The 12,242-nt window shown below is 38.3% G+C and overlaps 1 protein-coding gene across 1 annotated transcript in view; it reads right to left on the bottom strand.

The window, feature by feature from the left end:
* LOC128712623 (WD repeat and FYVE domain-containing protein 3) overlaps positions 1-12,242 on the bottom strand; it is a 325,442-nt gene that overhangs the window by 101,959 nt on the left and 211,241 nt on the right. Inside the window, exon 18 of the mRNA XM_053807511.1 lies at positions 9,589-9,723. Coding sequence (XP_053663486.1) covers positions 9,589-9,723 — 135 coding nt within the window. The remainder of the gene's footprint in view (positions 1-9,588; positions 9,724-12,242) is intronic.

Raw genomic sequence — 12,242 nt, 5'->3', positions numbered from 1 at the left:
CAGCCCGGTACCTGCATTATTTGACAGATACAGGTTTAAAGCTTAAGCTTTCTAACTTTTGGGATGAACTACCTCATTGAGGTAGATTGGCCTCTTGCATGTTAAATGTTAGATGAATTCGTTAGACATTTCGGAAAATATTTTGGGCGGTCAAATTTAATAAGCAATATTCACAACCTACAGCATGTAGGCCCAGAAGTAATGAAGTATGGACCATTAAATTCTTATTCGGCCTACGAATTTGAAAATAATTTACGATTCGTCAAGCAGTGCGTTAAATCTGGAACTAAAATAGTAGAACAGGCTGCTGGTAGATTAATCGAACGTAGTTATGTTATAAAGGCAGGTACGTTAACCGTTCCTAAATATCCGCTGCTCAAAACAACTGGCCGTTTTTATATTAATGAGGATTTTTCGCTCCAGAAGCAGTTCCAGAATCGTTAGTTTTTAACAAAGGACAATAACATCATCCAGTTTGTAGATGTAAAAAAAAAACGATAACTCTTTTGTAATTATTGGTAACATGGTAGAGTCATGTGAGGAGTTATTCAATGTAGTCTCTGACGAGGATAATGTTTTATCAGACATACAACTTTCGTCAGTTAAACTTTGTATATTCAAAGTGAAACTTAATGTTCCCACATCGAAGATGGAATTGCCGTATACTTCTATAAAATGCAAACTTGTTCCTATTTTCATACCATCCCAGTCCTTAATTCAGCTTCCTATCAGAGTACCACCCCAGCCAGATTCAATAGCATTATTTCCATTGTTGCACACTTTCACATAAGATTGAGCTGCGTCAAATTGTGGAATAAACTTTAATACTTTGCAATTATGTTTTGGTATTAGTTCTCATGATTGTTCGATTCTAATTTTGTTTGAGAAATGGGCATCATTTCATCATCAACTTATTTCAAAAAATCCAGTTTCTTCATATATATTTTTCTTTTTAGTTCCGCTTCATTAGACCATTTCCGATTCAAACGGATAATAAAAGGACTTTTAATTTGCTGATCTTTTATTCTTCCGTTTGTGTGTCTTGTGTAGCACACTTTTATTAATGTCTCGACTTAAGGACGCACTTTTAGCGTTTTTAATTTTTTTTACGATCTCTTCAACCTCAGTTATAAGTCTCCTCCTACTCGTTTCAACAAGTTTAGAACATTCCTGTATTCCTGTATTCGCCAAAGAAAGACTTGTCTCTAAATTGTCTAACTCTTCCTTGTTGTTAACGCTCGCGGGATGGAACGTAGGTCGTTCAATAGTCCTTGCTATGTCCTGCCGATTTACTTCATTTGTGGAGTCTAATTGGTTATTGACCACTTCTACCACATCGGTTAAGGTTACAGCGAATCCAGCTACCACTGTGGACAACCGTGCTGTTTGTACAAGATTTGCTTGTGTTGCCGTTTTTATGAACCTTAACTGCTCCATAATACCTGCAGTTCCTGGCATGTTATCCATGTCCTGGTATTAAAAAACACATTAACATTGAAGAACAAACATCAATTAGAAGTGTATTACTTACTTGTGCTTTAGAAATAACTTTTTCACAACAAAATTAAGTTTACTTCAAGTATCAACAAACTTCAAAGCAGCAGCAGCAAAGTTTAAATGGACTGACAGAGTTAAAATAGCCATGTCAGAAAAACAAGAACCTCACTGTCACATTGAAGACAATTTCGAATCACTTCAATAATTTATTGTAATTTATTCAATATAACATGTTACACTCAGTGCCGTTTCGGTACATGTAATTTTTTTTTATTAGTAATTAAAAACTAATAAGAATTATTACACAATTTAGTTCTTCATTGAATCAAAATTTTAATGCGAAATGACATTTAAAAACCTTTACCGGCGGTGTCATTATGACGGTTGTCAACCCAACTGACTGACAGTTTATGCAATGGTATTTTTTTGACAGTTCGTGTCTATGTGATCGGGGTTCGTTGAGTTGTACAAAAAAAATTTACGTGCAAAATGGAAGCTTTCAGCTCAGTTTGGAAAGATTTTCGTAATAATTTTTCTTCGTTTTCATGATTTTTAATAGGCGTGCCGCATTTAACGACATTCCGTATGGAACATTCCGTATGAAAGCCGGAACCCGAAGCAGCAAGTTATCTAGAAGTAGTACCACATTCAGGTAATAATGTCATTTGGTTTTGTCGATATTTGTTAATTAATAAATTCATTGCATTATTATTTGCAGATTCTACACATCGCCAAAAGCTGCACCCAAAAAGGAAATAAACGAAGCATAGTTGTTATGCCACCTGGGCATAATTTGGTGACAGGTTGTTTATTTTGAAATGTTATTTGGGAATCAAATTGAATGTCAAACATGCAGGAAAATAAAAGTTAGAAATCAAGTATTGAACGTAACGAACGGACGCGTTATCCTCTTGCTCCCGAAATTTCACCTTGGTTTTTTCACCTAATACAGTCCACTCGAAAGGACAATAGTTGATTCATCCTGCAGTACAAACGCTTCGCTATATAGGCCAGCAACAGGAATCAATTTAACCGCTTACGGTAAAGCGCCTTCGACTGCCAGTCAATTATTGAGGGCTTGTCTTTTTAATCCTAAAATGGTGAATAAATTGTGCTACTATAATAAAATCCAAATGGGGATTATAAAATATTAACTTTTGTTTACAACATGATGACACGGCGGAGGCATGGAGGATATGAAAGAAGGGAGGGAAGAGAGCAAAAATCACTCACGGCACTCAAAGTCACTCACGGTCACTCAGAAATGTGTTGCACTAATGCTTAACGGGTATCCCAAGGGAGCAAACTCCGGAGTTTGGGAACTATTTTCAACCGAGTTTGGTCCTCCGAAATGTGGTCCCGAATAGTTCCGAACTGCAGCAGTTTGGACCATCGAGGAACCCAAATTTTATGGACTCATGAGTTGAGTGAGCAGAATTTGGGACTTATCACTCAAATTTACGACGAATCTCTCCTTCGTTTGGACTTTGGAGCGCTTTTCCCCTGCGCAGGGAGAGAGAACAAAAAATATGTGTTTCTCTGCTCTACTTTCCCCTACCTATCTTACACTTCTCTACACTACTGTTGTACACTACCGCAGTACTGTTCTATAGCTATAGGCAGTATGCTTAACCTGCGCGCCATTTTCGACACCACTTCCGTACTATTTTGTCTTGTAGGAGAAGATAGTGTGCATTGCTCTATTCTGCATGTGTGAATGGTTGAATGGTTTTGCGCTCGGAAGTGGAAGTGCGTGCATAGTGAAGGGGAGTGTGACAGATATTTTTGCATTCGTATGATTGCACGGATCAGCTGTTGAAAGAACGAGAACAGAACTTTTGTATTATACCATTTGATACCAATTTACCTCGACGGCGAATCGATGCGGCCACGGAGTCCCAGTCTGAGGGTAAGCAAACGCGTCGGGTTTTGTTGTATGATCAGCGCGTCGATCGATGCGTCGATATGCAACATTGGTTTGAGTGCATTTTTGGTCATTCGAGATGCACCAAACGAACCATACCATCCTTATTGGGTTCAAAATGCAAAGGAAAAATACTTAGTCCGATGGCTATTATGGCAGGTGCTGTTGTATGCATTCATGCATTCAACTAACATTAACGCACAGCTGATTGGAGCATGTATAAGATCGTACTTTGGTAGTAAAAGTAGTAAGCCAATTGACTTGCATCAGGTGATGCAAATACCCTGCACGGTTTTGACTCGCCGTCGAAGCTGTTAACTTATAAATGAGTATATTATTGAAAAATGCCAGTTATTTTGTCTTGTTATTGTTCAAATGCTGTATAAAAAGTCATCTTCTCATTCTTGTCGAAGATAAGAATCATTATTGGATACACAATTAGATTGTCATCATGCAGTTAGTTGCTGCATTTGCATTATGGTGCTAAAAAGGAAAATATTGATGATGAATGGGGATTGCTACCAAAACATAATTCAGAAAAAAGAGGCTAGGGTACTTTTAGCGCATTCTTCCATTTTTGCTCCAAGTGATAGTCGACGACCGATCAGGTTGAGAATATCATGTTTATTCAATGAAATATGACAAAAATAAAAAAGACACTCCCAGCAATTTTCGTGCCCATTAGTCGCTATACATAAAACGTAGATCGTAGAGTATGTCTGCATGCAATGTATGAACATATACACGCATACTCGCGAAGATAACGGGACCGCATACGCTCACGGTACAATGTGTCGGATACAATGTGTCTTCTTCCTTTCGGATTTGGATATGATTCGGACATTCGATCTGATTTGAATAGAACAAAATTCAGAAGTATCTAGTGATCCTATCAATCAAACGATTGATACTAACGTATGCACGTTGGGCGGTGTAGGCAACCACCTAGAGCCTCATAGCAAATTGCTATGCTGGATTAGATTATCTAAACGTATAGAAGCTTATCTGGATTGTCAAAGCAATGCTTTAACTCTTCTGCAAGGTATAACAGTTCCAAATGTTGAACAAAGAACCGCCAAAAGAACCCCTCCACGCCATGTTGCAACTAACATCAACGCACAACTTCAAGGCCCCCAAACCATCCTTTCGATAATGGTCTGACCCTATTGTGGATTGATTTTGAATAGGAATAAAAAAAACGATTAGGATAATTTCAAGAAACAATCTGCGTCGTCTGACCAGATCTATAGCAAAGGCCGATAGAAAGTGTATGTTGCCCTTTGAATAATAATGTTATGTTGGCGATCAACTGGCTCTCCGTGTGGAATAGATCAACCGTTTAATGAAAGGACTATTATGTCATCAAAGACAATGCTATGCTCATCGCTTCTGAATGGTGTTGGGAGAGTTGAGGTTTTCCGTTAAATGTTATCCATAAATCGGTCTACCTATCGGTCGGAAGGAAAAATTTTACCCAAAATGTCCGATCGCTGCAGCTGGGAGATTCCTTGCATCTCAAATGCAAATTGCTTCGGCAGACACCGGCGCATTTCAAGATGTTTTTGTCTACGCGATTCTTAACTATGTTTGCGATTGCTTTCAACTCCGGGAGTAACGAAGAGTTCAATTTACCCTGTACTATCAGTCCTGTTGACCGATCCTGTGGCCTCTACTTTTTAAAGCATATGTATCGTATGTGTTTTTTTATCCGTTTCAAAGCGTGCAACTATTGGTGAATTCTTTTAACTAATTTATTCACACATACAAACAAACACTCTAACTATATGTAACAGCCGGTTCCGGATGGTCTGCCACTACCCGTATGCGTCGCACTATTCTTCAACACAGGTAGAGCTTTAACCAGCTGGTCTGGTTATCCGACGGATGCTGTACTACTGTAGTCCTACCCATGGGCACCGATTCAAGCCAGCAAACAGAATGAGGACGAAGGAGTAGCCTTGAAAAGGGCTGTTCTTGTCTGTTGAGGCAATGAATTGGGCTGTAGGCGCTGACTCTTGAAGACTGGTCTGAATGGTAACTCGAATGGATCGCTGATGTGCACTTGATGAACTGAAGTTGCTTTCTGTTTGTTGTTGTTTATTGTTTTTATAGAGACTTTGAGCTGGGCAGCTTCATTCGCCTCTTTACTGTAGGTGATGGTGGTCTAGATGGCTATGCATGGTTGTATTTCTTTGCACAGGTTACTGATGCGGAGAAATTTGATGAGTTTGCGTTGGAAGTTGCTTTCCCATCTTCTGGTAAAAAAATGTTGTCCTTTTATACTGTTAATTTGGAATTTTCTGTGGTCAAAATGGATCACGCTCTGGTAGCACTTTCGCGTCTTATTCTTATTCCATTTGTATGGTTAGTTTTCTGAATATTTTACAGTATGCATTAACCATTACATTTAAACAGATCGAACTTGAAATACGTAAAAGTCAGTCTCTTGTGATGTCCAGTTCCTTACGCGAATCTGCTACTTGATCTGTATCAATTCCAAGGAGTCACGCGCAGTGTCCTACGCAATATTTCCAGCGCTATACATTTCACTGTTGTGTGCCAGAAAGAAGCCCACTATTCGAGAAGTGTCAGCATTTTGTACTGGGCAATGAAGGACCAAGAGGAAACAAAAACGTGCGGACGGATAAGGGCTGATACGCACAGTTTCGCACTATGCGTGAAAAGCTTAAGTGCATTAAGTGAGCAAAATTACACTCTATAGCGGATCATGGTCTTTGGAAATTAGTTGAAATTAGGTATTGGTATTATTGATGCTCCGAGCCCCTTGCTCCTCGAGATCTTCAGGACCCATTAGTTTGCGTAGTGCGTGATCCGTTTCTGACTGCACTGCATAGTTTCAAATAATTTTTGTTAGCGATGCATTGGTGCAGGCTAATCCACGATCAAAAAGTTGGGTTAAAACAAGGCAAATCGTGTGGAGCTAATGTATTATCACATGGGGTCACACACTAATTCATAGTCACAAAACGCTCAGCTGGACGATTCGCCTATGTGTGACGGAGAAGAAAGACATGTGCAAGGAAGACACATTCATTAAACCCACCTATACTTGCAAGACCGATGTGCGCTACGTGTACAAGTGTGCGAGAATGACGGAGGAGAAGTGCAAAGCGTGAGATATTTCTCTCAAATCGGTCGACCCATCGATGAGTGTTACCATTCCGTGCGGGTGCAAGCAGGAGAGAAATAGCGGTTAGAGCGAGCACTTCTGAGTTCTGTATGGCGCTAGGTCTAAATGTTCTCTTTGGGTATGTTCCTTTAAACCTTCGTTAATCAAAAGTTAAGCAAACGAGCGATGCAAACTTCGTGTCGCGGGGATGATCCCTGACTCGAACGACGCGGATGTGCTGGTTGGGTCTACGAAAAGACCTTCAAGTGTTCAGCGAACAAATTTTCCATACGATTTGACGTTTCTTGTTAAATGACTGTAGACCGCCGGGTTAACCAAGACTACTGTAACAAGGTAGACTGTAGACAAGGTTGAATATTAGCGATTTTCCGCAAAATTCTTCTTCCAATAATTTGACGTTGGTGGGTGTTGGGTCATACGTATTGCAAAATATGCTTGAATTATATTTATAAACGCATTGTGGTCAGCACCATTTTTGGTATGTTTGGCCGATTGTGTGACTTAAAACCAAATTGTGGCGGTGCTAAATATGAACTAAAAGTTGTTACTGTACCAAGTGCATCTAGTTCATATGTAAAAAATAGCAAAAAATTGAAGACATTCATTTCGTTATCACTGAATCTGCGCACGAGTTCATCCTTGAGAGTGCCACTATCTTAAGATGCCGATATCTTAAGATCGAATGGAAAGAGACATTTCACGGACGATTGTGGCTAATCAATATCGATAGATAATGATTGTGGAAAATGATATGGCATTTAATCATCATCAAAAACTGTTTCACTTATGCCTTTTCACTACTCAATTAATTCTGAATATAAATGATACAGTTTTGCTTGGTAGCAACTTTGCATTCACCAATAGCTTTAACAAAATAAACCGTCCCGAACGGACATTCTCTTTTACATTTCATTCGTTATTAGCATTCCTTCCATTCAAAGTGCAAAATTTTGTGTAAATTTACAATAAGAAAAACATAAAAATGAATAATTTTAATCGGACAGAGAAACACCGTTGGAATTGAATTGGCCGGTGTAACATTTTTTTTTTTCGTTAGAACGGCTTGGCCGTATCGACTTATTTTACCACGTAGCCGGATAGTCAATCCTTGCTACGGGGGATTGACCCGGATGGGATTTTGGTCCGGTCCGTTCGTGTGAAGACCGGCGCAGCTACCATCATGCCACCGGGCCGCCCCTTGGCCGGTGTACCATTTCTGAGGGATTTTGCAGGCTGTCAAACGCACCCTCCCCTGTCAAACGCACCTTCTAAAAAACGTTTATCGTCTTCTTGCTTGTCAAAATACTCTACATTCCACCACCTTGTCTCCTTCAATAGCCTTGGGGTTAATTTCTGTGAAAAAATACCATAAATTTCATGTACATTCCAAGTTTTGGATAGCTACGATTCGTAGAAAAAAAGTTATAAGCGAATATAAACACCCAGGTAGCCGGTTGTCAGGAATAGGGTTAATTACAGTACTGAGTACTCAAAATCGGACACTTGAAACTCTGTCATTTTTTGCATTTTGCGATGCATGTAAAAGTTTCCCAGAATTACCAATCGTCACGAAAACTGTGCAGTGGGCTTCTTTCACCTCCCCCCTACACGAATATGCAAAAAAGAGTACCAAGAAAGCATGTGTTACGACAATCAGAGGGAACAAACGAAAAAAGTCCTCATATCGCGCTGTGGATGATCGAGAATTGTGCTCGGATTGTTCGGACCGGCTAATTTAACACCTGAATTAATCGCGAACCTGAATGGTCGAACTCAATTAATTAGACGGAGAGGAAACGATAAGGTTTTCACCACTTGGGTAATGCTGTGCGTTGTGCTAAATGTACACAAATCATAAACACCATACCGCTTATATGCACGTACAACACATCAACTCAGTGCATTTTGGTTGCCTACCACTACGATACCAGCACTTCTACTGATACCATTATAGGGGCAGATCATACTCTAAGTTAGAAAGCTTTAGATTTTAACCTGTACCTGTCCAATTACCCAGGTACCAGACTGTCATTCATCATTCTGTACAGATTCGTAAAAGCTAGGTCTTTTTGACAAAAAGAATGATGCAAGGGATCTTTTCTGCGGAATTACAATTTGAGAAAAATCGATTAAAGTTTAAAAATCTAATTCTAAATTCAATTCATTTGCAACAATAAATAAATCGGATAATTAAAATAATCCTTTATCAGTTCTTTTCATTAAAAAAAATTGTTTACATTTCTCGCACACGGGAAACATGGCCTAACCTGGCTCAGACCAGCTAGCAAAATTCTTTGTCTTGACATTTTTCGAGCTTGGGTTAGCTGGTTTCATTAGGAAACCAATTTAATCCTTGTTTCCCAGGCTTAACTTGGCTTGCCATTTGTATGGCGGGCTGTAAGCGGATAAGCCTGGAAACGTCAAAATGCATACAAAAAAAACTAGCTTCGAGTAGGATTTCGGCCATAATTAGATTTAGGCCATTTGTGTAAATAAAAACAAAACGACAAATAATCAGGTGTTTTTTCAATAAACAAAAAACCATTTGATTGTTTTCACGGCGCCTGGATTAAGCATAGATTTATAATAAATTAGTGAGATTATGCATTCGACAGCAAATTTTCTTTTTGAAAGAATGTACACAATCCTTTGAAAAAAAAAAAAAAACATTGTGCATTGGGAGCGGCGCCGATCTTCATACGACAGTACCGGTTGAAAATCCCATCCGGACCTATCCCCCCTATGCAGGATTGACTATACCGCTATGGGTGTCGTACGGGCTACGGCACCATTCGATTTCAGGTGATAAGGCCAGGCGGTAGCCATTGGCATCACTTGAATTCGGCTGATGCGAACTTAAACGTGTTAAGACTTTTGTTATTGTGCTATGTGCCATGTGCACTCTTAATCATTTCGTGACGATATGAGTTCCAGAGAAATCTCTCAGCAGCCATTGCTGGCCTATCCTTTCACGGAAAATTATTATGATTATATTATAGTGCAATAATTAACATACCTGTAAATCCTGAAGGATTCGAATATTAGCAGCTTTTTCATTGGATTCAGTGCAAAGTTCAAGAAGATGCTCCAGCAAGGAACGTATCAGGTCATTTGATGGGTCTAACCATATTGGAAAGTCGCATAACAAATCCTGTAATAATACATGAAATAAAGATATATTAAAATAAATGAATATTTAAAGCTTGTAGAAAAAAAGTGTAGGGTAACTGCTTCAGCTTATGGCTGCTAAATGCAGATTTTTCCTATAAAATATTTTTAAAAACTGTTACTTCTCGTTTCTGTGCTTTTATTCAGTTTAATAAACCATCCCAGTATTTGTTTGTTTTCATACGCATTTTAGTTCCTACTCCAAGTGTTTTGAATGAAATTGTTTTCACTGTTATTTTCAGCAATGCAAGTTAGCCGTGTAAACAGTTTTTTTACGTAAATTGGTTTAAAACATTGGTTTACATTTTGAAAAATTTACTTTTTATTTTTGCTAATGCTGAATTCGATGATTAAAAGTATTTAAATAAGAAATTTCAAGTTGCCGGATTCGTCAATTGCTTAGTCAGATTTTGACGTCTTGCCGGTGCAGGCAGTTAAAATTGTTCACATTTCATCTCTCATTCCATCTCTCAGTAAGGTCTCATTTCATGACACTTATCACATACCCTCAAAATTTAGATTGAATTACACACCTTCCGAAAGTAGATACACTACGGCAAACTGGAGCAGTTACCCTACATTAAAATATATTTAGAAATGTTATATCAATAGGCACAACAAAAAAAATATTAAAACACAAAATAAAATTAATATAAAAACTGTATGAAGTACAGCTAGTCCCCGAGATACACAGTATACACAGTCCCCGAGATACGGACGCAATAAACTATCTTTGTTGACCACTTTTGCCAAACTGATTTATTTGATCTGCTATAGTTTTGCGGATCATCCTGCCTCAAACCTCGAAATAGATCGGATATATTCCTGATTTACTTCAGCGTGCTGAAACAGAGTATATGTCGTTGGCCAAGCGACAATTAAATCCAACTCGAGAAAAAAAATTATTTATTTTGATTTATTTATTTTTTAAAAATCAATATTGTTTGCCTCGAGGGCTGTACAATAGCGTCAGAAAGAAGAAAAAAACAGGCAAAACAAAAAAAACACAATAACAAAGACGAGATACACTGGAAAGAGGTAGAAATGACGCGAAAACGGAAAGAAGAAAGGGATAGATTGTGATCAAGCAGATCACCTACAGAATTAAAAGAGGCTAGGGCGCGCACCTAAGGATCGTTCTTGGAGAACCGCGTGCGTCATAGGGGAATGAAAAGGGGGAAGGGGGGGGGGGGGGGGGGGGGGGGGGGGGGGGGGTTCGCTAACACGCAAGCGGTAGGATGAGATATATAGGAATTTATTTTTATATGGGAATTTAAGAGAATAATGTTATTTAATCAACGATTTACCCGGGTACACGAATATGATTTTTATTTTCAAACTTAAATAGCTTTTAAATAGCTTAATGGCAATAAATATGGCTACTAATCTTTTCGCCAAGGATCTTTTGGGAAATATAATTCTCTTTCAGAAAATCCTAACGAAAAAGGGTGTATGAAAATTAGAAATACTTACTTTCAAGAATTTCTGTTTACACCCCCTATCTTTATGACCGGCATATCCAGGTATCCCATACATTTTCTATGGGCAATATAATTTCTTAGTCTAATAATAATTCTAATCTATTAATAACTTCAGTTTAATTGAAAATTCATACTTGCAACACAATAGCGCACTTGTACTTGTAAAAAATTCTTTCTAATCGTACAAACATTAGAATTTGAAACATTCATTCAATTTTCTTTTTATTTACGTTTATGTGTATGAAAACTCTACTTTTTGACAGATAACATTCAATGGTGCGTCGTGTTATACAAATGAGACCGATACATTTCTTGTCGTATGACTAACTTGAGAATTACGTGGAATGCTTTTTCGAACCACTACCATATTCATATTGAATATGCAAGCAGAAAAAAATCAGAAAGAAGTAGAATATAAGTCAATATGAACATTATTTGGGTCTAGCTTCATATTTAATGAAAATTAGAAGTAAGTGAGGAAAAAACATTATGCTCTTTTCACGTAATTTTAGCCACTCTTGAGTGTTACAAGCAAAATGATGGATTTTCATACACCAAACAGTAAATAAATGTAGAGTATTGGTCCATGGACAAATCCTTTTCCAATGGTCCATTCGTGCCGAACGTTTTCCGTCCTTATGGAAATTTAGTTGGCTTGTTCCGATCTTTAAAAAAGGTGATCGGACCTCCGTAGCCAACTAGAAGAGGCATATCCATTCTTTTAGCCAAACTCCGCAAAATTGAATTTAGAAATGCTCTCTTATCCCGGTTTAACTCCTTCCTTAGTGATCGTTTTTGTTCAGTCAAAATTGGAGTATCTCTGTACCTCTGGTGTGCCTCAAGGCAGGGTCCTGAATCCTCTAATGTTTACTTTTTTTGTCAATGATATCTGCTCTGCAGATATCAGATATCTATCTGATACCTCCTCATTCATTGTTTCCTTATGTTTGCAGATGATGTAAAACTGTTCCTCCCAGTGTCCTCCACATCCGACTGTTCTTGGTGTTCAACCAATGGTCTT

Source organism: Anopheles marshallii, chromosome 3 (assembly GCF_943734725.1).
Source record: "Anopheles marshallii chromosome 3, idAnoMarsDA_429_01, whole genome shotgun sequence".
NCBI classification, from domain to species: domain Eukaryota; kingdom Metazoa; phylum Arthropoda; class Insecta; order Diptera; family Culicidae; genus Anopheles; species Anopheles marshallii.
This window is presented reverse-complemented; position numbering and strand designations above follow the sequence as displayed.